At 55.5% G+C, this 25,648-nt stretch overlaps 1 protein-coding gene across 1 annotated transcript in view; it reads right to left on the bottom strand.

Moving 5' to 3' along the window:
• Nucleotides 1-9,900: 9,900 nt before the first annotated feature.
• Nucleotides 9,901-25,648, bottom strand: part of MRC2 (mannose receptor C-type 2) — a 28,358-nt gene continuing 12,610 nt past the window's right edge. Inside the window, exons 4-30 of the mRNA XM_075036248.1 lie at nt 25,368-25,532; nt 25,064-25,177; nt 24,161-24,304; nt 23,409-23,597; nt 22,076-22,230; nt 21,703-21,810; nt 19,174-19,289; nt 18,874-19,022; nt 18,524-18,741; nt 18,157-18,299; nt 17,632-17,734; nt 17,370-17,508; nt 17,019-17,054; nt 16,489-16,649; nt 16,105-16,172; nt 15,783-15,883; nt 15,537-15,682; nt 15,038-15,152; nt 14,791-14,954; nt 14,482-14,590; nt 13,757-13,995; nt 13,497-13,665; nt 13,164-13,313; nt 12,755-12,874; nt 12,169-12,348; nt 11,770-11,796; nt 9,901-11,242 (exon numbers count right to left, since the gene is read on the bottom strand). Of these exons, the coding sequence (XP_074892349.1) occupies nt 11,022-11,242; nt 11,770-11,796; nt 12,169-12,348; nt 12,755-12,874; nt 13,164-13,313; nt 13,497-13,665; nt 13,757-13,995; nt 14,482-14,590; nt 14,791-14,954; nt 15,038-15,152; nt 15,537-15,682; nt 15,783-15,883; nt 16,105-16,172; nt 16,489-16,649; nt 17,019-17,054; nt 17,370-17,508; nt 17,632-17,734; nt 18,157-18,299; nt 18,524-18,741; nt 18,874-19,022; nt 19,174-19,289; nt 21,703-21,810; nt 22,076-22,230; nt 23,409-23,597; nt 24,161-24,304; nt 25,064-25,177; nt 25,368-25,532 (3,749 nt within the window). The 3' untranslated portion in view covers nt 9,901-11,021. The remainder of the gene's footprint in view (nt 11,243-11,769; nt 11,797-12,168; nt 12,349-12,754; nt 12,875-13,163; nt 13,314-13,496; nt 13,666-13,756; nt 13,996-14,481; nt 14,591-14,790; nt 14,955-15,037; nt 15,153-15,536; nt 15,683-15,782; nt 15,884-16,104; nt 16,173-16,488; nt 16,650-17,018; nt 17,055-17,369; nt 17,509-17,631; nt 17,735-18,156; nt 18,300-18,523; nt 18,742-18,873; nt 19,023-19,173; nt 19,290-21,702; nt 21,811-22,075; nt 22,231-23,408; nt 23,598-24,160; nt 24,305-25,063; nt 25,178-25,367; nt 25,533-25,648) is intronic.

Below are 25,648 nucleotides of genomic sequence, written 5' to 3'. Positions count from 1 at the left end.
AGACCCATGGGAGTAGTGCAGTGAAGCTTTTCACAATCATTCATTAGTTAGTCATTCAAATATTTTGATACAGAATTACGTACATTCATTTTTGAAGTATGTGTGCTTTTTGATAGCTGAGTCAGCCTACTTGATGTAAATAGAGCATAGTAGGAAAAATAAATGAGCAATCCCCCAAAGGTGGCACAGAGGTAGAACGTGCTACATCAGTAATGGACAATTAATGAGTGTTTGATCCTATTTTTTCAAACATTTACCACCAGTGCTCTTCTGCTGTTGGGCTGCTTGCATTGTTTAACCTTCCCTCCCACGCAGGTCTGCATTAACATGGTTTGGATGGGGAACAGCAAGTGAAACACATGAGCCTCTGGCTGTACGAGACCTTTGGGCTTTGAAAAAAATCCTGTCCACCCCCTCAGTGTCACTCTAAGTTCAAAGGGATGACAAAGGCTTTCCCATACTCTAGGTGCCATCCTGCAATGGAGAGGCAGAAGACCTTTAGCTAAAACAACCACACAGGTTGCATCAACAAGATGCCATATTCATGTATCTCTCTTTCAAAGTCTCAATTCCGATTGGACTTGGAAATGAAAAATACCGAGTCCAAATGGCAAGCTCTCTCTCACATGTATCTCAGAAGAATGCATTACTCCTAGGTTTGAGTTCAATCATACTTCTGAAAGTTCGAGTGTTATTAGCACAAAATCATGATTAAATCCATATAAATCTCTGAGGGTCTCATAGTTTTTCCCCATGTATAAATTTTATTTTAGAAGCCAACAACTTAAAAAAAGATCAGAAACCATAAAAAACAAGCTACAACCTTAGATTTTCTTGTCTTAGGACTTGCTGCTTAAATGAAACAAGTCTTTTAAAAAATAAAGTTAAATATAGATGAGTAAATTTTAATGGCAAACCAGTCTGTTTACAAGTCATTTTGATATTGAGAGTAATCCAAAGCTTTACTGTATCTTAAGTATTAATTTCCTCACTTGTCCTGCTTTTAAGCATTTCCATGCTTTCATTTTTTTAAAAAGCATTCTCTTTGCTTTTTCTAGCTCTATTAAATCATATGTCTAATCAGTGTTAAAATAGGAAAGCTTTATTAATCTTAGTTGCCTTTCTCCTAGTGCGCAAGACAGCCTAAAGCAGAGGAAAATGAAAGTAAGCTTTAGAGCTTAAAACTCACTTTTACAAAATTCTTGTTTAATTGTTCTCATTAAATATGCAAGATCTCATGAATTGGCAAGAGGGACTTAGATATAAAAGAGACACATTAAACATCAAAAAGTGGGAGGAAAAAATTCAGGAAATGCAAGTTTCAGAAATTAGAAAAATTTACATGATATCAAGTGTACAGTAAAGATACTTAATTGAAGTTCCCCACAAAAACAATGAGCAATGAAAAGAAAAAAGACAAACCCCACAGTGTACAAGTTCTAGCTGTTGGGCTTTAGTCCTTTAATTCTATAAAAGTCTATTGCAGTAAAACTTGATTTGTTACGCATTTGGTGTGCTAGCACTCCCCCCGATTATTTGATTCAGTAAGATGTTAAATTGCCTTTACCAGCATTTATGAGCTTTTTCTGGAACATCTAAAAAGAAGGCTGGCATCTTGTTAAAGACTTTATTCATTTAATAAGGCTTTTGTTTTCATGTAATTTTGTTTTAACAAAGTCACTGTGTTTTCTTTCCTTTGAGCTGATCAGGAAATTCTACATACCCATCCAGTTTTAAAAGAGAAATGCTAACAGCAAGACATTGACATATGTAAAACAGGACAACAAACTGGATTATTTTTTAAGATGTAATCGCAAACTGTAAGAAAATGCTTTGCTTTTACTTGCAAAATAGCCTCGGATTCTGTGGGTTAGAAAATTGAGTGCTTACTCATGCAGCTGGTCCCTATGATGTCAAAGAGCCTGCCTACATCAAATATTGAGGACGAGCCTGAAGCTGTTTTCCACACTAGGTTCAGTGTCTGAAACAGCACGTGAAGCTTCATCCTCTGAGAAAGCTTCCTGCATTTGTTTCTGCTGTTTCAGGGTTCAAGATCTAGAACCCTATTAAGCCATTGGATTTTAGGTGGCTGCCCCTGCTGAACTCAGAAGTATATCAGAAGGAAGTTGGGACTTCTACTAACCCTCTGAAAAAAACCCTCTGATTTGAATTTTTCTTACCTTAGTGAAAAATTCCAGACAGGAATTTTAAAGAGGTGCTAGTACGATTGATTAAAAAAATATGTCTTCAGCAGCCTGAAACACTCTTTGTTCTTCAACAAAAAGTTTCAGTCTGTGCACCCTTTTCCCACCCTTTCAAGCTGCGTATTGCCTTGCAGTTTTTTCCTGAACATGACCATTTGTCATGATAAATAAAGCCTTCTTCAATCCTACAGCGCTTCTAAGTTTATAGCAATATTCCTGGAATATCTTCTGTGAACAATGGGGTTTTAAAATGAATTAATGAGAAGAAAAGAACAATTTAGAAAGGTAGTTAAGATACTTATTTGAACTTATTTATACTACTTCGCTATCACCTGGTAAGTTAGGGATGATTCAATTCCCATATCTGAGAGTAACTCAGTTTACATTTGTTCTTTGCCTTGTAATTGTAAAACTACTGCCTCCAAAGTTTCTAGCCACAACCTTGACTTTGACCTCGAAGTTAAACTATCCATTACAGAGATATTTTATCCATTTTCCATTACAAAGATATTTTTCTTTGTCTCAACTCTGATTTTGTAATGGGTATTTAAACAGGGTAAACTTCATACTTAGATAAGTTGTGTAGACAATGATTATGGGCTAAGAAGAGATTAACTCCCCGTTTCTGATGTAAATGCTTGCTGAATTGCATTACAGAACAGAGACTCCTGTCCCTCCACCAAGAGGAAGGACTTGTATTTCTCTCAAAGGTAGAAATAAAAAGAAAATTAAAGGGTAAGGAAACTTTCTCTGGTAAATCATTTATTAACCTTAGCATGTTAATATTCTCCAGAGATGTGAATTGCCTTCTTTGGCCAAGCCAGCCACTTCTCCTTCACCTTCTAGGTCCTATTACAATTCATTGTGCAGGATTAGTGCACGGAAAAATGAGAATGTGTATTTTAAATAGATGTTTTACCAGTGAATGAAAGGTATTTGTTGTCTTGCAGATCCGTTTACCAAGGAGCTGATGATGAGGTATGAAATCATGCTGCTGCTGCTAAAGAAAGGTTTCTCTGAATTCCAACACACCAGTTACAGGAAAAATACCACATATAAACAGGATTTAAATGACTTGTAATGCCTGAGAACAATGCTAAATGCCAAATGAGTTATTTCATTCTAGAGGAAGACTTCACATCTTATGTTTATACCACAGCTACTATTCTCCTAGCAAACCTCTTTCAGCTGGAGCGAGTTTCGTTTCTTGGTTGGATTTGCTTCCACTTCCATGGGGTTTTGCCAAAGGAGGGCTCTTCCCGTGCTGTCAGCTGGGGCTACAGTGACACCTAGTAACTGCTTGGCTAATTACAGCTGAGGTTTTCCCAGGCTCTATCCGGCGTGGTAGCTCCAGCAGTGAGAAATTCCTCACCCACAGCAGGATTTGCCTTTTGCACTACTAGCATATCGCCTTCGATTGCCATGAGAGCCAGTGCTCAGAGCTGAATAGTCTCAAGCACTGAGAAACAGCAATTTACTTGCTTATGCTGACACACTCCTTAGAATAGAAAATCATGCTTTGAATCAGACATTTTAATTAATTAGTGATAGTGTCACTTCTAAAGAGACATTCCTGCATACTTTCTACATTTTACATTATCCCCCATATGGCCGCTATGTGAGCAGTTCATTCCCCAGCAGAAATACATCTGGTAGTTGTCTTATTGAATAGACTAAATTTACTTCTTATGTAATATTTAAGAATTAAGTAACAATTCAAATGCTATAGATTTGACAAAACCATCAAAAAGAAAACTGCATTTTCAGGTATGTTGTAAATAATAACCACGGTAATCTAAGAAAGCAGGACTTTGCAGTTTTTGCATGATTTGCAACCAGTGACTTGAAAAAGTTTTCCACATATTAAAACTTAACAACGGTACTGTAAGAATTACAAAATTCCCATTTTAGGAAAAAAAGATGCTGAGGCACTGGGCACTCTAGTGATTTCCATAGTGTTTAGAAGCTGTTTATGTACAACAAGGAGACCATACTTTCTGCCTTACTGTACTTTCCCACTGTAATTCAAACTGTATAAATCTGAAGGCTGTGTCAATTAATAAATATCTTTTGAATGTTGGGGAAGCTGTTGTATCCTCAGATGGGCAGCACAACTGAGTTCAGAAGGGTTTGCACAGGTGCCTCTGAGAGCAGAACAGCAGGTTAGTAGTGCAGATAATTGCCAATCAAAATAATTATTCAGCGATTGTTCTCTACTTCCAAGCTTAAGAGAAAGCAATGACATTTCATCTTGTTCAGTTAGTATTTTTCTTGTTGATGAAGAAAGGTATTCTAAAACACCCTGCTTGCTTCACTTACAAATCCTGACTCTGAGAAAAACAGATAAAACTCTCATGATGTTGGAATTTCACCAAGAAGCCTTTATATCAAGTACCCTTTTCATTGTTTTTTATACCCCTACTTTTCTTCTACTTTAATTGAAGCCAAAACAACTGTGTTTATGTCACACAGTCCTTTTTGTAGTCCTACTGATGTCTTTAAAAGTCCAAACACCAACTGCTAATTACTTTAAAAGACCATAGGTCAAGGCAACTAGTAGTGAAGTCAACATAGCATTTCTATTGATTATGTCCTAAAACTGCCTCACCTAATTGGAAACAGTTGGCTAGTAAGTTGGGTTTTTAACTGACCTCCTTTAACCTTTAAAATCACAAGCTACGGAGATGCCTGTGGTTCCTTTACTGTGTGTTTTGAGTCACATATAATACTGACATTCTTTGCTTCTGAGGTTTCTTCTGATTAGAGCTTGAGCTTATAAAGTGATGTGATTCTGTACACAGCTTACAGCCAAAAGGTCCAAAGCACACTTATACATCTGTTGATCGAATGCATGTGACAACAAATCATCGAGTGCATTGCCTTCAGCTTGAGTGGGATGAACTTTTGGTAACGTTCTTGTATTTAATGTTCCCTTTCTTTAACAACTAGCATGGCCTCAACAGAGAGGGGCTTTTCCTTTGTTTTAGAGGGGAGAATGAAGGCCGAAGAAAACCACTTACTCAGATCTTGACTTGAATGCTGACATACAAAGACACCGAGTTGAATCCATGCAAAGCAACTAGAAAATACTGCTGTTGTTTGGAAGTGAAAATAGGAAGGAGCCTGAAGGCTTCACTGTACTGTACAGGAAAAAGGCTGGAGCAGTTGTATCTCAGCAAAAAATTGGATTGATTGGTACAAATTTGCTGTATAAATTCTTCTAAGCTACGCTCAGATTTGTACATGAACCTCCTGAATTCTTGTCTGATTAACACATTTCCTAACTTCTCAATTCCACATAAACTTGAAATACTTTACTTAATAAATCATCATTCTTTTTCTGTGTGTGATGAGAGGGTATAATTTTGCAAGTTTTGAGGCACTTAATATCCCCGATGCTGCTTGCTAAGACTGTGCTGGTTATTGTCCATCACTGGAAACCTGATCCACATGCATGGCTCTGCTCACTAGTCTCCAAGTTGGTCCTTACAAACTACATACTAACTGCATGAATTAGAAGGTAATTATTAAACATGAACTATACATGAAAATATGACCAATAACCATCCCAAGTGAAGAGTACCTAGCATATTTGTGATTATTCCTGAACAAAACTACTTACTAAGCAGACACTGTATTCACAGAACATTGCATTCCTTCTTTATCCAGCAAAGATTAATAACTTCTGAGTCAGACTTATGCCTGGATTCTGGGAATGAGGAAACAAAAGATCTTGTGGTTACTCGTTTTGCACAAACTGGTTCTTTTCAGAGTACCGGTTTTTACCATGGGCTGAAATGAAAACAGCTGCCAACTGCAATTTGCTTCAAAAAGGCAGCGTCCACTGGTCACAGTCCGTACACGTCTGCAGCTCTGAGGCGGCCCGATTTTTGATACGTACTACAGCCACTGAGCGTTTTCTTTTTCCTGAACGTTTAACACTGAATTCTCACCTTTGCAAACACTGCTGTGTCGGATCCGAGTGGTAAAGAGCAGGCTTAGCCCAGCGGACTCCTCACCCTTTTTGTGCACGCTGCTTGCTATAGTTTGTAGATAAAACAGCCGGCGTGTCTTTAGAAGAGCCAAGCATGGCATTAACTGCTTCTGTACTGCCCATACCGTAAGGCTCCCAAATATATTTGAGCACTTCCCCTGCACTGTGGCTACTGGGATCATCTCAGCGCAGGGCTAAAAGTATTCAATGCAGATGACGAGCAAGTCCTAAGCAGCTTAGGTCTACTTTTACCCATCAGTGCAGGCAAAATCGAGGGAATTAGCCTCTTAGGGCAGGATCCTGCTCACCTAACATCAGGTGTGATGTAGACACTGCAGCTCAGCTAGCTGCCCCAGCCTTCTTTTTTTTATTCAAGAGAACAGGGCACTTTAGGTCACCATTCATCTGACCCAGTTTAGACCTACTAGTGCCCAGTGAGTGCATCCGAGCTGACTCCGACGGGAGCCTAAGGCTCGGCCAGCAGCCCAGGTTGACTCAGATTTATCAGATGAAACCCACCTTGGAGTCTCGGTGTGCTGTGCTGCACTTAGACACGCTATAAATTGCTTCTGCAAATAAAACAGACGTTCATCTTCAAAACCCTTACCACTAGTCCGCAGGCCAGGGGCTGGCAAGAAGCACACCTGCCAATGGCTAATTTTAGTGTCCTAGTTGCCAGCCTCGGAGGTGTTGCCTTCCCTCTGTCTGATACCTAAGTAGTCAGTAGGGAAATTAAAGGGGATTAAAATAACGAGGCTATTTCGTATCCTTCTCCAGATGAACCCAGCCTGAACCAGACCTCATGGAATTTTCTAATGACTCCCTTCAAATGGGTGTGCTCAGCTCAAGTTCAGAAGAGCAGATAAAAGCTGGAGACTTCATTTCCGTGAGAAAGGGCCTTTGGTTACTACAAACTACTATTTTCTCCAAAGGCTGCATTTCTTTTAAATTAAAAAAATAATAAAAAAAAAAGAAGCCCATTCTATGCTTCACTGTTTAAAATCAGCAGTGCAAGTTTTACTGGGCTTCCTTTGAAGAGAAACCGCATACCTGAATTCAGGTCAGGTCACCCTGAGAGCATTTAAGCTCCAGAATGAGGATGACTCGAGTGTCCTTTTCCCCGCTGCAGTGCGGTGTCGCTCAGCATTATTTCCACTGCTGTTTGCAATTAAATGGAGCAGCCCTCGCTGCCCCCCCCCCCGCCGCTGTGAGGTCCTCTCGCCTCTTGGGTGAAAAACAAAAGAAGAGAAAAATCATCTGTTTCTTCAAAGGCATCCTTAGAGCTTCTGCTCCAAGCACCTGCTCTGGGCTCCTCACCAAACGAAAGGCAAAACTGAATGGCCCCAGCAAACCCGAGGGAAACCTCGTTGAAATCTCCTCTCTCCCAACCCCATCAGTGTGGTGGGAGGGCGCTGGGTCTGGCCCCCCAGGGAATGGAGCAGTGGGTATGGGCAGCCCCAGGCTACCGAAGGGACGGGGAAGCCCCGAAGCAAAGCGAGGCGAGAAAACGGTACCCTGAGCGAATGCGGTTTGCAAGCAGTAGGGAAGGAAGCCTGGCGTGCGGAATCGCGGCCAGACGCGATGCCCCCGACGCGATGCCCGTCCTCCGTGCCAGAGGGACGCTGCCGACCTCGCTGCTTCGGGAGAAGTTCTCTTCTGCAACGGCTTTGGTGCAGCTCGCCCCCGCAGCCTTCCTCCAGCAGCAGCGCCCAGCGTGTTCGGTGCTACGGTGGTCGCGTCCACTCTTCACCGCTCTGATATGAGCTATGGGATGGAGCAGGTTCAGCTGGATTACGGTCCCATCTCCCCACCCTTGGCGAGAAACAGAAATTTCAGTACTTTTCCAAGGACCCTGCTCAATCTGACATCTTCCTTGAACTCAGGAGTCATCCACAAGGAAACGTTGCCCGTTCTCCTTTTTCTTCTCCCTCCAGCTGACTCTGCCAAACAACAACCAGCGGAGGAGAGCCACCATACCCACGGGACGCACAACCAAGCAATGCCAGGAATTAATATAACAACCCCCCCTCACCCAGGCAGTCTTTGAGCCTTCTCCACTAGAGACAGGTAGGTGTGATTTCAGCTTTATGTTCGCTACTTGTTAGGAAAAGACAAGTTTTGTTTTTCCCAAATAAAAGGGAAGAAAATAAAAAAAGGAATAAAATAGGTGGGGAAGGAAATTTTATTTCCAAGCTTCTAAAAGGATCTTACAAACCACAGAGAGTAAAAAAATGCAAAACTATATATATATATTATATATATATATAATTGACAGGGTCCTTTGAAGCAATTCTTCACATTATTCTAATGGTGATAGGAGATACCACTTAACCATATATGCGTTTTTCCCGTAATCTTGATCACTGCCAACAGCTGACAAAACTCTTCTCATACAAAATTTCCCCTAGACTGTACAGATTTCTTTTCTTGAAAGCAAAGAAGAAGGAAAGAGAACAAATTAATCAAGGAGGAAAAAAAAAAACCAAAACAAACCTCTCTTAAACAAGGTGTTCCCAGGTAGAGCTGTGTGAAAGCCGGTCGCGATACCTCCTGCACGGCTACGGGACCTCCTTCCTAACCCCCAGCACTCCAGGACTCTCTGCGGCATGGGCTTTTCTCCGGCACCGATAACTCGCCACCGTCCCAGCCGTACCCCCCCGTGCTTCCCTGCACCCACCTCGCCTGGGCTCTCACGCACTTCTCCAAACGAGCCCCAACCCTGCCCAGCTGCACCCCTCGACCTCAGCACCGCTCCTCGCCCACTCCTTCCCACCAATCCTAACCTCAACCTTTATTTTTTTTTAGGACTTCCTAACAGCTCTGCTCATCCAGGAGGAGTTAATCCCGGACCTCCATCCCCACCAGCAGCACAGCTTCCAGCTCAGCATCCCTCCTGCTAGTCCAAGCACCCCTGCAGCAGGGATGCCAGCGCACTCCAAGCTTGCTGCTTGGTACATCAACGCCCGCTGGGGATAAGAAGGAATTCACGCTCGGCTTTTCAGGATCCGGCACCCACAGCAGGAAGCTGTGGGCCCGTGGACAAAACCAACAGCTCCAAACTAGAAAGGACCTCAGGAAATAAATGCAGAGAAAGCCAAGAGACAGAAATGGAGCCGGGGCAGCTCCGTGCGCTCCAGATTCTTGCTCGCCCTGAAACGTCGTGGCCGCTTTTGGACATTGCCAAAAAGTAAACAAAACCCCAACGATCCCTTGTTCCCCCATCCCACCCCCCCCCAACAGTTTCTTAAACACTTAATGTCCAGCTTAAGTGAAATCAACAGATTTTAAAATCCACACAGATGTCAAAAAGGAGAGTAACAAAAATTAGCTAGTTCCCGTTGTCATCACAACAACAAAAAAACCAATCAAGCCTCGGAGGCAGAGGGCTAAATCCAATGTCTCTTGTAGGGGCTGTGCCGCCCCACTTCAGAGGTCTAAGGGGCTCTTTGGGTCCCATTCCCAGCAGGGAACCCCCCTCGGGGCCCAACATCTCTCTCCGTCTCCAGACATCCTCTGTCCCGACCCCGGCACCGGGGATGCTGCTGCAGGCAGCCGAGGGAGGAGGATGGCTCAGCCCCGCTCCTTCCTGCACAGCTCAAAAACCAGGCAGGGGCTTAGCCCTGTGCCGCCTTCCTCCTCCTCCTCCTCCTCCTTCACTACATCCTACACATAAAACAGGCAACCACAAACACCCCAGCCAGCTGTGTGAAAGAACGTATATATTCAGCACGCACTCAATACAGTATAGCAAAAAAAGCTATCGTTTCCTTAAAAAAAAAAAAAAACAACACAAACCACTGAACTTTCAAAATAACCACCAAAGCTTCCAAATCGCTCCCCACCCTACAGCCCTGACGCTCGTCCTTCTGGCCCGAACAAGGCAACCAGCGGCAAGCGACCCCAACCCCACGCCGTCCCTGCCCGGCGAGGGACAGAGGGTGACCCCGGCTCTCCGGCAGCGCCTCATGCCGCAGCACCCAGCTCCTCCCGCGGAGCCTGGGGTGCTGAGGATGCTCCCACCGGAGAAGGACCTGGCCAGCCGTTTGCTCCGGTGCCATCCCGTCCAGTTATTTGGGGGACGCGCACACCAAAGAAAACAGAAAACCGGGCAGGCTCTGGCCTCGCCGGGGCTGGACGCAGCCCTAGGGATGTGCCAGGGAGGAGAGGGGATCCCATCGCTGATGCCGGGGCTGGGGGGGGGTGTCCACGCTCGGATCGCTGCGACGGCGTCTCCGCTGCTTTCTGCCGGAGGTTGGGGGACGAGGCCGAGGAGGGGGAGAGGAGCGGCACGGTGGCGGGGATGGGGGGGCCTGGCAGGGCCCTCGCCGCTGCGCGCGGAGGGGAGGTAGATCGGCTTTAGAGACCTCTTGCCCAGGAGGATGTCTTCTCGGACACCAGCTCGGTTCCTAGGGGGGGGGAAACGAGCCCACCGCAGGGCCCTGAACGCCTGCGCCTGCCTTCTCCCAAGGGGAAGGTGTCTCGGAGCCTGTTCGCGCCGCCGGAAAGCTCTTGAACCGGGGCGGGGGGACGACTTCCCTCGAAACTTTTTAGCCCTGAAACTGCCTCCACGGCTGCTGCAGGCAAACTCCCGGCAGCTGGGGACAAGCCCGGAGGCGGTGGCAGCGACCCGCGGGGCGGGAGGGACCCCAGCTCCCTCCGCTCGCCCGCCTGGCCGGACCCCAACCCCGACCCCAGCCCCTCTCCCTGCCCTGCTGCAATGGTCCCGCTGCCGCCCCTGCCCCGTGTGCCGTGGGGATAGCGTGTGTGATGCTCTCCGTCCTCCCCCCTCCCCAGGTCCCCGGTCCCCAGCGTCCCCCCTGCCGTTAGTCTTGCTGCTCGTTCATCTCCATGTCCGACACCAGGATGTTCTTCTCGGCGGATTCGCTGGGGTTGGAGGTGGTGCGGCTGTAGCGGGCGCTCTCGAAGGCCCCCCGCTCCGCGCTCCGCCGACGCTTGTACAGGTAGACGGCGATGCCCAGCATGGCGCACAGCGCCAGCGTCGACAGCACCACCACCGCGATGGCCGTCGTGTTCTCCGGCAGAGCTGCAGGGAGGAGAAAAGGCCGGTGAGAGGCAGCCTGCCGTCTCCCGCTGTCTCACCCTGCGAGAGGGGTCTTGGCCGGTAGACCCGGCCAGCCAGGGGCTGTCGGGCAGAACGGGTCAGAGCGGGACAGGACTGAGTCTGGTTCGGTGTTTTGGGGACATCGTGCCTGTGGCACAGCTCCCGAGGCCGGGCAGCCTCTCTGGGTCACTCCTGATGTGCCTGAACATCTGGCAGCTGCCTGGGATGGATCTTTGGGATCCCACCAGCAGATGGGGTGTCCATCCCCCCCAGCTGGGGCAGGCACTGGGGGCGATGAGCCTGGCAAGGGGCTGGTTGGACACGCTCCTCCACGGAGGAATGGCTTCTGCTACTGGGGAGTCCTAACCCAGGACCAAAACCACCTGGAAGTAGGATTTCCCACCCGCAAACACCATTTTTTGATTATTAATACAAGCCAGGCTGCAGTATGGTCCCCCAGCACTGGTTCCCTGTCCCAGTACTGTGCCCAGGCCCACGGTGCCACTCACCTGCCTTGGAAAAGCTGCTCTCCTCCACTGCAACAGCAACACAGACAGATGAGTGTGCGGCCACAGCACCCTCCCCTCTTCCCAGCACCGGCCCCGCATCCTCCGCTGCTCCCAGCGCCGCACCATGCCGATGCTGGGTGACGCACGGCTGTGGGGACCCACTGGTTCTGCTCCACCACCGCCCTCACCCTGCCCCGAGGTGCTGACCCAGCCATTGGGACACGCACAGCCCATGGGGACCTGCAGACCCCAGCACCCTACAACCCTCCTACGCCGAAACTGCCCAAAACACGTAGCTGATGCTGCCAGCGGGACAGAGCTCTGCCCTGCACCACCCGGACCACCAGCTCACCCCACATCAGCCCCAGGTGCCTCGAGCAGCAGCAGGGGGTCCCCTACCTCGGGGGATCTTGCAGATGACCCCCATGGTGACGTTGGTGCAGGAGCCCAGGCGCCACACGCCGTTGCTGCTCTGGATCCAGTAGCAGCTGTTCTGGCTGAGCATGCTGGGCCCCGTGTCGTGCTGGCCCCAGTTGGAGTAGTTCACGGCGGTGTTGTCATGCCAAACCAAGGTGCCGCCTGGGAAAATGGAAGAATTAGGTCTGGGGAGGCTGAAGGGGATGTCCCGTCTTTGCCCCAGTTCAGAAAGTACAGGGAGGTGCGATGGGGCGATGGGGAGGTGCGATGAGGAGGTGCGATGGAGCGATGGGGAGGTGTGATGGGGCACCTTCCTAAACCTGCAGGCTCCAGTGCCTTGGAGGAGGCTCTGGGCTTCAAAGCACCACTCCCATCCCACCAAGCCAGAGGAGGACACACTTGGCGCATCCAGCACAGCCTGAGGCACTGGGGCTCCTGGTCACACCGTGGCATGAGTGTCCCCCCCACCGGTGCCACCACCAAGGGCTTCCTCTGCTCACCACAGACCTGGTGGGAATTCACGGTGGTGCCTGGGGGAATACCTAAAACCTCGCTCCTTCCTTTGTACCTTTGGGGTTGAAGGTCATGCCCAGCCAGGCACCCTTGGATGGGCCCTTGTACGCCTGGAGATGCTCCCACACGAAGACGTTTTCCATCTCGTCCTGGATGGACAACACTGTGCCGCCGACTGCGGAGAAAAGAGTGTCAGGGAAGAGCCTGGACCTGAGGACAGAGCTCGGGAGCAGCAGTGCCCGAGAAGACAAAGCTGAGGAACCACCCGTGAACCACGTGGTAGCTGGGGAACCCCAGCACGTAACAGCAAGGAGGAGACGATGGCTGACCGAGGCTGGACATGGGCAGGGATCCCATTCAAGGATGCTCTGCTGCACCCACGGGCATCCTGGGGAGCCCACCCTCTTACATTTCCAAGGGTGCATCACCTCCCTCTGCCCCCACAGCCCCCCCCCCCCCTGTACCTTTCTGGCACCTCCTCATGGCATCCTTCTGCCCCAGGGTGATCTCCATGTGGAAGGTGTAGCAGTGGTCCCGGAAGGGGATCCAGGACGAGTCCTCCAGCGATTTGGGACAACTACCGCTGTAGCTCCACTTGTGTGTGCGGGGGGCACCTGGGGAGCACATGGTGCATTGGGGGTGGGTGGAGGGGCACAGGGTGTCGGGGTCTCGCAACACGTTGGGGCACCCAACCCCGCAAGGATGCTCGCCGGTGGGATGCCACCTCCAACCCTCGGTCGCTCCCCACCCGGTCCACCCTGCGCCGAGCCCCCCCCTTGTCCCCCCCCGGCCATCACCTGCTCGGAGCTGGCAGATGCCCCCCTGCAGCTTGGTGTCGCAGCCGGCCGTGCGCCAGCTCCCGTCCACGTCCATGTAGGAGCAGCCAGCGACCTGCTGGGGCTCCCCGTCCTGCCAGTTAGCGTAGAAGAGGTTCTCCTCCGTCAACCACGAGTAGCTCCGGCCTCCCTGGAAGAACAAAGCGGAGGAGAAGCCAAGGTGGGGGGCTGCCGTGACCCCCTGAGGACCCTTGGCCCCGGTGCCTGCCCCCTTCCCTCACCTCGTCGTTGGCCAACCCGATCCAGAGCGGAGCCCGCAGGCTGCTGACGGCCTGGGTGAGGAAAGCCTGGCTGTAGGGGTCGGGGATGGTGGCCAGGGTGGCGTTGAGGGTCTCGCAGAGCAGCAGAGCCTCATGCCACCTGAGGGGTTTCTGCAGGATGCGGTAAGTGCTGTTGTGGTAAAAGAGGGTGCCGGTGGGCGAGGGGGGGTACGGCGTCCGCGCGGGGCTCAGGGATGGGTCTGGGGGAGCAAAGAGACATGGTCAGAGGGCACGGAGGATGCTCCTGCATCCCAGGGATGACCCCCTCCATCCGCCCCCCCCCCCCCAAACTGGGGTGTCCCTGACAGTGCTGGGCACAGGGCACGGGCACCTGGGGCCATCCCCGTGCAACCAGGGAGGACGGAGAGGCCACGTCCCCAGGGGTGACGAGCAGTGACAGCCCGGCGCCATCCCCACCTTGGAGCCGTCCATCGGGATGCACGTCCCTACGGGACACGCCGAGCCAGGCTGGCGTCCACAGGTTTGGGGGGCTGCCACCACCCCCTGCCCCCCGAGTCAAGCTTATCTCCCCGCGCTCCTCCAGCGCCCCGAGCTCCCCCCAAGCCGAGCCCATTGCCCCGAGCTCCCCAGCCGCATCCCCACCCCAGCACGGGGCACTGGGGGGGGGGCGGTGGCAGGTCCCCAGCGAGCAGAAGCCGGGATTGTCCCCCTCGCCCCCCTCCTACCTATGCTCCGTTGGCAGATGTAGCCATGCTTCTCCTCCAGGCAGCTCCGGTCATCCCAGCGTCCCGTGAAGTGGGGGGGCAAACCGTGCCACACCACCACGCAGTTGGTCTGCAGAGCCAAGCCGCAAGGTCTTAGCATCGTCATCCCACCCCCACGCCAGAGACCCCCCCCCCCATCCTGCAGGGCCTGATCCTGCTCTGCCCTCGGAGAGCCACCCCAGCACGCTATAACCTTCCATCCTCCTGGTGGGACGTGGGGCTGAGACCTTCCCGGGGATGGGGGATGCTACGGGGGGGGGTCTCGCTCACCGGCTTGTCGCGGGCGCTGGAGGCACCGCAGCCCGAGGGCTCGCCGGGCGCCCAGCTCACGTGCCGCAGCGGCTCGCCCTCCACCCACTGGAATTCCCTCTGGGCGTCGTGGAGGCCGATCCAGAGGTCAAAGGAGATGTTGGGCAGCATGGACGTGACGAAAGCTGCAAGCGAGGGGCGAGGCACTTGAGTACCACCCCCGGCAGGTCCCCAGCCAGCGGGGCCGGTGGCGGCGGAGGGGACCTACCCTGCTCCAGGGGGTTGGCGATGGTGGCCAGGACGGCGCCCTGGCTCTCGCACGCCTGCTTCGCCTCTGGCCACATCACTATCTCGGCTTTGTCGTGGCCGTTGAAGCTGAAACACTGCACAGGCGGGGGCATGGGATGGCCCAGGGGGTGCAGCCACCCCCAACCCCCCCGAACCCTGTACCCTCCCCACTCAACCACCCTCTGCAGCCCCATTCTGCCCCAACACTCCTTCTCCCCTTTGCACCCTCATACCTACAGGTCCCCCAACCCCTCCTACACCCCCACCCCACGGCGCACCTCTCTCCCGACATCCACGTACACGCACCCGCACCTTGCGCAGCATCCCTGCGCGAGTCCTCCCCCCCCCAGCATTTCCCCCCAAAACACATACACGTGTCCCTCTCCACCCTGCCACTTCTCAGCCACCCCCCCTCCACCTCGGCGGGGCTGGTGGAAGGCCAGGAGGTGGCCGTCCGTCCCCTCTCCGTCCTACCGTACCTTGCTGAGGAAGGGAAACCAGCCACGGGGACAGCCCCCGCTCGTGGGAGCGGGCAGCGGCGGGAGGGAAGGCTTTTCGGCCGTCCCGTTGCTCCGCTTGCAGATGTAGGGCAGCGCCGTCATGCACTTCTGGTCCCCCCAGTCCTCTGTGGGGTGGGACAGGACAGGCATGACCCCCCCATTGCACTGGCATAGGGGTGTCCCAGCCCCTCCAGAGCCCTGGCACGGCCGGATCCTGCCCCTCACCTCTGCTGGCCGTCATGTACACGCACTTCTTATCCTTGTTGATGGGCCGGGGCTTGCCCGGCGCCCAGGAAACGAAATTGAGGAGGGACCCGTCGGACCACCTGGGAAAGGCACGAGGCCGAGCAGAAACTTGGCGAATGGGACCAGCTGGACGCCCTAACTGGGAGTGTGCCCCACCACTGCCCTCTCTTGGGTGAGAAACCTCCATCCCAGCACCCCAAATGAGACCCCCGAGGTGCAGGCGCTGAGCCACGGTGCTCCGACAGCCGGCGACAGCGGCACGGGGACATGCAGGGACGCGGTGGCTCGGTCTCTGACTTACTTGAACCTCCCATCGTTCTCGTAGGTGTGCAGCCCGATCCACCAGTGCTGCTCCTGGCCCCTGGAAAACTGCACGCCCGGAGAGGACACGTCAGTGCCCTGCAGGGACTGCGTGTCCCTGGGGACAACCGTGGCCACCCCGGGCACCAGGCAGCCCCCCCCTGCAGCTTGCACCGCAGCAAAAAGCATCCTTGCAGAGCCCCAAACCTGCACCCAGACGCCGGGACCTGTCGCCACCGCACGAGACCCATCGAGACCCCAGCAGAGCCCGGCTTTCCCCAAACAACATCCCTCCAGCAAAGGATGAAAGAAGCCGGGGAGGGAGCAGCCTGGGGAGGCAGCGGAGCCCGTGGGTGCCCCCGGGAGGTCCCCGTCCCCCTGGTACCTTCTTCAGGTTCTGGCCCAGGAAACGCAGCTCGGCCTCGCCGTGCACCGACGCCAGCTCTGCCTGGAACCAGCTGCAGATGCGCTGCGCCTGCACCCACGTCGAGTGGTGCTCGAAGAACTTGTACTCGGCCTCCTGGTACTTCACCCACTCTTTGCTGCCTGCAGGCAGGGACCCGTGTCACGCCGTGGCTGTGCCACCCCCCCCGTCGCGGCCAGCAGCACCCGTCACCCTGTCCCTCGGTCCCCCGGGGGTTGGGTTGCTTTGCTTTTGCCCCTCTCCTGCAGCTGAGGGGGCCTGATCCTGCCCGGTCCCTGCAGTCAACCCCTGCAGCCACGTTGTGCAGCAAGGGGCAGCAGGATGCCCGGGCTCCCCTCCCTCCTACAACCCTACGCAGGATCCGTCCTCCTCCGGATAACGCTGCAGGGATGCTCTGCAGGGACCGCGTCTCGCTCGCGTAGGCGACGGGGCGGCAGACGCCCGGCCAGGACGGTCTACATCGGATGGACGCGCGTCCACGGCCAACGCACCTTGGGTTGTGATCTCCGGCTCCTTCACGTCGGCGCCTGGTGGAAGGGCGAGGAGGGGCTGTCAGCGGGATGCGGGGCTGGGATGCTCCCGCTGACGCTTGCCTGCAAACCGCTCCACGGGCTCCAAGGGCGAGATGCCCTCCCGAATGCCCCCGGGATGGACGGCAAGAACCTCTCCTACCTCTCCCAGCCCCTGAATTAGGACTCATCCTCCCATAAAAGCGCAGCCTTCGGAAGGGAGGTGACAAGAGGGTGCCCCTGCATCCGCCCCACCATCCCGCAGCCCATCCTCTGCCAGGTTATTCAAAGCTGAAGGGTTTTGGGGGGCAGGGGGGCCTCTTCGCTGGGTACCTTTGGGCAGTTTGCAGATCCAGTCCAGCTGGGCTTCGCACTGCATCGGCATCCACTGCAGGGAGGCCAGGTCCAGCACTGCGCAGGTCCGGATGTCATCGTCGTCGTAGTTACTGCGGTCAAAGTTGTGGTAGAAAAACTGGGGGTCGAGAGAGATGGGCGGTGTTGGGCATTTCCACCAGCGCCGGATTTGCCCCCCCTCTGCACCCCAAATGCCAACGGGAGTCATCTTGCCAACGCTCTCCCCCCCTCCCAGACTCACCCCCAGCCCGTCGCTCCACCTCCAGCTCCTGTCCCCCGCGGGGTCCCGCCGGTTCAGCCCGATCCAGAACCAGTGCTGCTCGTGGAGCTCCGGCTCCGACTCCCTGCACGGAGCCAGGGGGAAGGGTGAGAACACAACTCCCCTCCAAACCAGAGGTTTTTATATTTATATACAAATATATATTTATAATCTGGCCTTTTTTTTGTTTGTTTTCGAAGCCTGCTGTCCCCACAACACCCAAAGGCAGGAGCTCAGATAACAGGCATGCCGGGTCAGGGCTGAAGGATTTTTAAATCCAAGCTCTATCCCCAAATTAAACCAAATTTCCTGCACTTCTCCTGCATCCCCTCTTCGGCGTAGCCACACCAACCAGCGCACCTTCTGCACGCAAGTTTGTACGCAGAGAATCACGTCCATACCGCGTCCGTCCATCCGTCCATGCGTGCCAGAGCACGGGCAGGGGTGTGGGCTCGTGCCAAGCACACTCGAGCAGCGGGACATGTGCCGGCACAGCCAGCTCCTCACCCGAAAATCTTGTTGAGGGTGTTGGCGACGAAGTGCTCCTCCTCGTAGCTGCCCAGGCTGAGCAGCTGGGCCCCCAGCTCCCGGCAAAACTCCTGCGCCGCGATCCACGTCTTCTTCTCTTGCAGTTTTTCAAAGTTGAACACCTGGGGGAGGAGGAACCGGCAGCGGAGGGGGCTCAGCACTGGGAGAGGAGCAGAGCATCGTCCCCCACCTCGCAGGTGGCAGCTTCGCTCAGCCCGAACCGGGCTCCTGGCGTCCGGGCTGCCCTTGGCAAGCACCAAAATACGCTCCTTCGCTCCTCCTGCACCAGTGGGGAGGCACACGGACCCCCAAAACGGCCAGGACAAGCCCCCCCAGCACCTCATACCTTGTAGCAGTGACGGAGCTTGGAGTCGGAGCTCCATCCCGGGGGGCAGGCGGCGGCGAGGCTGGGCGTTGGATAAGGACTGGGCAGCTCGGGGTTGACCGGGGTGCCCAGATTCTGCCGGCAAATGTACTTGGCCTTGAAGGTGTTGCAGTTCTTCACCTCCCACAGCCCCACGGAGCTGCCGGTGGCCAGGGCCACGCAGCCGCCCTTGTTGTAACCTGGAGCGCTCACGGGAGCGGGGAGGATGCCAGCCTTAGGGTCAGACCGTGCCGGGGGCAGGGGGGGAGCAGAGCCAGCACCCACCCTGCACGGAGGGGATGTCCCCATCCCACCCGCGGCCGTCCCCTTACCGGGCTGGTCGCGGTTCCAGTGGGTGTACATAACCTCGTCGCCGCTCAGCCAGCGGAAAGCGCCCGTCTCGTTGATGTCCTGCAGCGCTGTCCAAAAATACTCCCCGTCCCAGCCGTAAATAAGGCTGCTGACATACGCCTGCTCGAACCTGGAGGGGCGGCGAGAGCGGGCGATGCCGAGACGCCGAGAAACCGGTGATGCTCCAGCCCTTGCGGGCAAAGCCCAGCGGTCGGGTCGCACCTTGCCTTAGGGAGCTCGTTTTAGGGGGGCAAAACCACCACCGCCAGCGCGGCACTGACCTGTTGGTGATGGTGACCAGCGTGGAGCCGTAGTCGGAGCACGTCTTGCGGGCGTCGCTGTAGGGGACGCGGTCCTCGCCCAGCCAGAAGCAGGAGGGGCTGTGCCACTTCCAGCCCTGGGGAACGGGTGACAGGGGACGTCCGCCACCGCTCGACCCCCAGCCCTCCCCAGAAGGACGGGAGCAAACCCGGGGTGGAGGCGACACCGACGTCCCACGTCCCCTCGCCACCACCTCTGCCTTCTTCTGGGAGGTCTCCTGCCCACCCACCCCCTCCCCACCCCGGCCGCCCCGGCTTGACCCCGCTCAGCTTTGAGCTCTAACAAGCCCCTGGCCCCAGAGGACATGGCTGCAAGGAAAAACAAACACCCAGGCAGCTTCAAAGCCAGGGAAATGGCTCTCCCTGCCAACGTCCAGCCCCAGCCGGGGCGCGGGGAGGGGAACACAATCCTCCCCTATACGCCGCAGGGCCGAATCCAGAGCGAGTCCCGCTGCAGCCTCCTTTAATCCCCCGCCTTGTTGATGTTGGAGCCTCTCCGGAGCCGGAGACACAATAGTGCCTGTTTTCTGCCAAAGCGGGGAACGGGGCGGCCCCGGGGGCTGGCAGCGGCAGTGGTGGCATGGGGAGGGACACGGGGGGCTCGTCCCGTCCGCGAGAGGGGACACGATGGAAGAGCAAGTCGGGGTGGGAAGGGCGAAGGGGCTCAGCCGGGGAAAAAAGTGGCTCCAGGCTCAGGGACCCTCCTGGCACGGCAGAAAACATCGCCGGGGTTTTACCCCTGGGTCCCTCGGGCATTGGAAGGAGAGCGGGGGACACGTGCCATCTGCGGCACCATCAGCACGGTGGGGAGGGAAGTGGGAGGGAGAGCAGCTTTGGGAGACCAAGAGGAAAATGACCCCAAAAATCCCATTCTTTTTCCCCCAAGTTCCCGCTCCTGCAGTCTTTCCCCGAAGTTAGCAAACCCAGGTATGGACCCACTGGCTGGGTCCCACCGGGAACAGCATGGATGTCCCTGAGCAGCCGAGAAAGGGGCCCAGCATAGGACAGTGCAGGTCCCCGATGTCCCCAGAGGGGTCCGGATGGTCCCAGAGGGGTCCCCAACCAGCCCCGGGCCTCGGCACCACTAAAACCACATGGGTGCTCTCCCATGCACTAAGCACCACAGAAGGGCCCTGTGATCCAAAAAGGGGCCAGGATGGGACCGTCAACCCCAACTGCTGCCTCCAGGTCCTGATCCTGGCATCCCTCTCCAGGTTCTGCCTTTCCCATGACCCAAACCTCCGTCCCCCATTGCTTCCTTTAAGGCTGTTCCAAAAATAAAGGGGGTTTGGAAAGAGGGAGAACAAGCAGCAAAGACACCAAGAAAAACCAGCACGATGGCCAGAGAGGACCGCGGCTGATGCTCTGAGCAAGACGCTGCCTCCTCTCCATCATCCTCTGCACCTGGGTGGCAAATAGCCCTGTTGAGGATGAGGAGGAGGAGGAAAGATGGGAAAAGGTCTTTCTTTGGTTCATTTATCACTCCCAGTTTGTTTCCCAGTGGGTGCATCTCTGCTGGACACTCAGGGCCAGGCTAAGACAGTGGCTGGAGAGGCAGGAGGGAGTTAAATAGGGGACATCCCATTAGTCTTCAGGACTGCTGCGGGGACAAGCGGATGGGTGGCGGTGGCACATTGCCATCGAGCACCTCGTCCCCAGCACCCACTAACACCGGGGCTCCTCCAGCTCTGGCTGGCAGCCCTCCCCTCCCCGAATCTGGCCCGGCATGCCAGCTCACCCGGCTGCTGCTTTGCCCCGAGCTCTCGCAGAGCCAAGAGGCTACTGGGGTTTGTCTCTGCTGCGATGGGGTAAAGACTGGGAGGAGCCCGGCAGCACCTCTGGGAGCTGGCCCGCAGGGGCTGCTTGCTAGTCCGAGCTCGAGCGCGCGTTGGCTTGCTCTGAAACGCTGGGAGACGTTCAAGAGCGGCGGCAATGCCAGGCTCGCCACTCGAAGACTTTGCAAAGAGGCACAAAAGCCACTTCCCAGCAAGCGTGGGAACGGGGCGGCCTCGGCCCTGCTCGACAACTGGGGAAACTGAGGCAGGGCGCGGTACCAGTGAAAAACCCACCAGTTTGGTGGCCGTGTCCCCAAAATGCCTGTATCCTGCCTGGAGAAGGCAGCCTGCCATCACACCGAGGCACAGGGCCGGCAGCCGCCTCCGTCCCGCCGGGCTCCCACGTGGAGCAGCTTTGCTGCCGGGTTTTGGCAAGAGAGAGGCAAGGGGAAAAAATAAAAAAAAAAAAAAAGAACATCCCTGCTGGCAACCAAGCCAGCCCGAGGGGGAGGATCTTGGACGATGGAGACATGCGTTTTGTCCCAATTTCTTCCCGTGGCCTCATGCAACCATGGAAGCGAGGGGCTCAGCAGCCCCAGGATGCTGTCACACCAGCAGCCCCCCTGGCACAGACCCGCAGCTCCGGGTGCTGCTCAACCAGGGCTCCCTGAAATGGTTTTGGGGAGAGGTCCCTCCTGCCCCAGGTCCCCCTCACCTTTCGGCACCCGTGGTCATCCTCCTCCTTCTCCTGGCTCACCCGACCGGGCTTTTTGCAGATGGATGGCAGGGTCTGGTTGCACGGGCTGTCATTCCACCTCCCCTCCTGCACAGCGGGGACAAGGGCAGGATTGAGCTTATCTGACAGCCTGGGGAATTTCCCAGCCCATCCATCCCCATCTTGGGTCCACAGACTTTCCTTCCCTACATCAAATCCCCAAGGATGCTGTGCTGGATCCCTCCCATCCCAACAGCCAAAATAAGCCAGGTTCAACCCTAGCTGGAGATGCTCCCTGAGTTATCCCTTCCCCAGCCATGAGGATGCTGCAGTGCTCTCTGCAGAGGTGCAGGATGAGCCCCTGGGCTCTCACCGGTCCCCAAATGGTCACGCAGTCTTCCAGGCTGTCGCGGAAGTTGTTGGGCTCGAAGGGGTGCCAGTACGTGAACCTCACGGGTGTCCCATCCGACCACTCGAAGTTCATCTGCAGCTTGAGGTCATTGAGGCCAATCCAGAGCTCCTCCACATCTGCCGAGACAGGAGGGTCGGGGGGTGACATTGTCTCTGTCTGGCTGAAACCTTGCAGAACCCCCCCCCGGGTGACATGGACCGTGTCTCTGCAAAGCACCTGCCAAAACCCCACTGCAGGACTCAGCCTCTAAGCCCAGCGGTGCCAGCAGGCAGGAGAGGGCAGGACAGGGCAGCTCCTGCCCGCAAGAACGGACCTGCAGAGGGGGAAACACGGGGACGTTTGCCAGTTTTCACAGAGGTGCTGGCAGCAGCAGAATGGTAAAAATCCAGACCCGCAGGCTCAGGTCCGGTGAGCTAATGGTTTTCAACCATTCCCTCCCATCCCATCCCCATCTGGCAGTGCTGGCACGTCTCCCTCCTTTTTCCCCCTCCTATGGCTCCTGCCTCCCTCGGCATTAACTCCCTTTGGCCTCCAGCCCCTCTCCGGTCCCCGCTGAAGTCTGGGTCCCCCCATGTCCCCACGGTGGCTTTTGCTGCCAGGCAAAAAACTCTGCGGCACAGGGTCAGGCTGCGGGCTAGTGGGAGCGCGTAATTTGGCCGGAGGGGCTGCGCTCACGTGGGAACTGCAAAACTCGAGTCGAAGGTGACCCTAACGAGGGGTGGCAGAAGCAGGGTCTGGTGCATGGTGGCACGGCTGCTGTCCCGTACCACCGTGTGATTGCTCGGGCTGAAACTTCCCAATCTACCATCCCAGCTCCGGCACATCCCGATGCGGGAAACTTCAACCCACTTACAGCTGGGTAAAGCCAGAACTGGGAAGAGAAACCCGGGATGCCGTAGGCATCTTCACTTGACCTGCTGAGGAGGACACTGGTGTCCTGGGGAGATTTAGCAGCAAGAGGTGCAGCCTCCTCCAGCAAGCCCAGCAGGACTTTTTTTCCCCATCTTTTTCTACATCAACCAACTGGGACTAGTGCCATTCCCAGCTGCAGCTGTGTATTTTCTTCCTTGGCACTGCAGGCTCCTGGGAACAGCTTTTGCATTTGCTGGATGGAGGATGCGCCCGGCACACGGGCTCCTCCAAGCAACACATCACCTCCCAGCCTGGGGTCTCCACTCCCTTCACAGCCACAAATTAATTCCATTTTGCAGCCTCCACCGCAGAGAAGTGACCTTTCCACGGACCCTAAAATGGGACGGGAAGGGTGCTGCTGACACAGCGGGCTCCCCCTTACCTTGTTTGATCTGCTTGGTGACGAACTCCAGCTCGGAAAGGGTGTGGATGCTGACCAGGTCCCCCCCGCTCCGCAGGCAGGTCTTCTTCGCCTCCTGCCAGCTCTTCTTCTCTCCCACCAGACGGTAGCAGTTGGACTGGAAGGGCTGCCAGCTGGGCTCGCAGTCCACCTTCACCTCCGACCACGAGTCTGGCAGGACACAAGGCAGCCTGAGGGCTCCTGTCCTGCTCTCCAACCCTCTCCTTGGCAGGGAGGGGACCGTGGGGAGGGAACCACAGTCCCACGGGGCGCTCAGGACACCAAGCCAAAGCAACAGTGGGAAAGCTACGGCCGAAACGTAACACGCAATGGCGAGGTATGGGCAAGGGTGGCTTTAGAGCTCCAGGGACAAAACAAAATCCCTTTTGTTTGCAGAGGAGTGATGGCAGAGAAGAGCAGAGAGCACCCCATCCCCTGGGACCACGGGGGTCCTCCTGCTGCTCTCGATTCCTCCCCTACCACCCAGCCTCTGACTGCACCGAGCGCTTCTCAGGGGATGCTCCTCGGGGAGGACTTTTTCCAAATCTAGGCAACCCTGGGGAGCTCCACCACTGCTCTGCACACCCAGGGCACCAGCAAACTGGATACACCATGGGCATCTCCATGGGCTGCTCCGGCATGCCGGCAGCACCCCCTGACCGTGCCGGGATGGGTGCACACCCGTTTGGGATACAGGGCTACCCATTCCCGGTGCTACTCATCCCCCCGCTCACCCGTCAGGAAGGGATCGGCGGTGGCGTTGGGCTTCTTCTTGCAGACGTAGGGGAGGGCGATGCCGCAGTCGCGGTTCTGCCACCCCCCGGATGACTCGGTGCGGATCACCCCGCAGTTCTCCTCGCTGGGGTTGTCGGGCTGGTCTGGAAAGCGGGATAAGGGGGGACACGCTGCTGAGGAGCATGGGGCAGAGCTGCCAACGCTTGCCCACGCAGGCAGGGCACCGTGCGAGGGCAGGCGCCGGCAGGGTGCGGCTCTCCCGGCTCCAACACCAGCAAAGATCTCTTTATTTTGTTATTTTGCATGATGAAGACGTGACCCCGCGTGCCCAGGATCGTTTATTGTGCCTCGATGCATGAGGACCTGGAGCATCACTGTTTTACCTAGAAATGTTGGGTGGCAGTCGGGGGGGGACACAGCACCAGACCTGAACTGCTCCTGCCTGTCCCCAAATCTCCTCCTGGGCTATCGCTGTCCCCACGCGTGCCGCTGGCTGACAGCACTGGGGATAACCGGAGCAGCCCTCGCAAAGGGTCCTTCTGTCCCCCGAGCACCCCAGGGTTAGAGATGGGTGTCCGCAGCTGGGGACCACTCCTCAGCCACACTCCAGCACCGAGCTGGGATGCAACGACCCTCCAAACGAGGAATCTCAACCCAGGTTATCCGCGGGACTGCTGAGGGCTTGCAGAAGGACAACCCCCACCCCAGCACCCTGCATCCCCCCCCTCCAGCTCCACTGACGTCCCAGGCTGCTCCGCAATCCCACAGGGCTCTCCATCCCTGGGTAGCAAGGGGACATCCCGCAGCAACCCGGGTCACCTCCCCTGCCATGGGGCCATCTCCAGCGGTGACAGGCTGTTCCCCTGCTCCCCCATCACCACCGTGACCCCCCCCCGTCTCACCACTCTCCCAGTTGAGGTATTTGAGGGGCGAGTTGTCCGACCACTGCCAGCCTCCATTGATGTCCAGGTCGTTGAGCCCAATCCAGAGCGTGGAGCTGTACCCCGTCAGCAGCCCTAGGACCGACGCAGCCAGAGGGGCAGGATCAGTCCCCCCCCAGCCCCAGCTCAACACCCAGCCTGTCACCATCCCCAAACCAACCACCCGGGGCAGGCAGAGCGACCTGGCACCGGCGATGGCCGCGGTGCCACCAGCTCTGCCCCGGGTGAGGAGGACAGGGGCGCAGCCACGCCGCCGTCGTCTCACCGTTGATGTAGGTCTGCTCGTGGATCTCGGTGATGCTGAGCAGGTTGGCCCCTTGTTGCTCGCAGCTATTCCAGGCCTCCCGCCACGACAGCGTCGACTGGAAGTTGAACTGGTAGCAGCTGTTGGTGAGGTGGTCCTTGTCCCAAAAGGTCTCGCAGTCGTTGCCTGCAGGGACGAGCAGGGTGAGCAACCGATGCATCCCCACCTGCAGCTCCGAAAGACCCCAAGAACCCAAAAAAGCCAGAGAGAAAGAAGCCAGCGGGGCTTCTCCGGCACTGCAG

The sequence above is a fragment of the Buteo buteo genome, chromosome 9, assembly GCF_964188355.1.
Source record: "Buteo buteo chromosome 9, bButBut1.hap1.1, whole genome shotgun sequence".
NCBI classification, from domain to species: Eukaryota; Metazoa; Chordata; class Aves; order Accipitriformes; family Accipitridae; genus Buteo; species Buteo buteo.
This window is presented reverse-complemented; position numbering and strand designations above follow the sequence as displayed.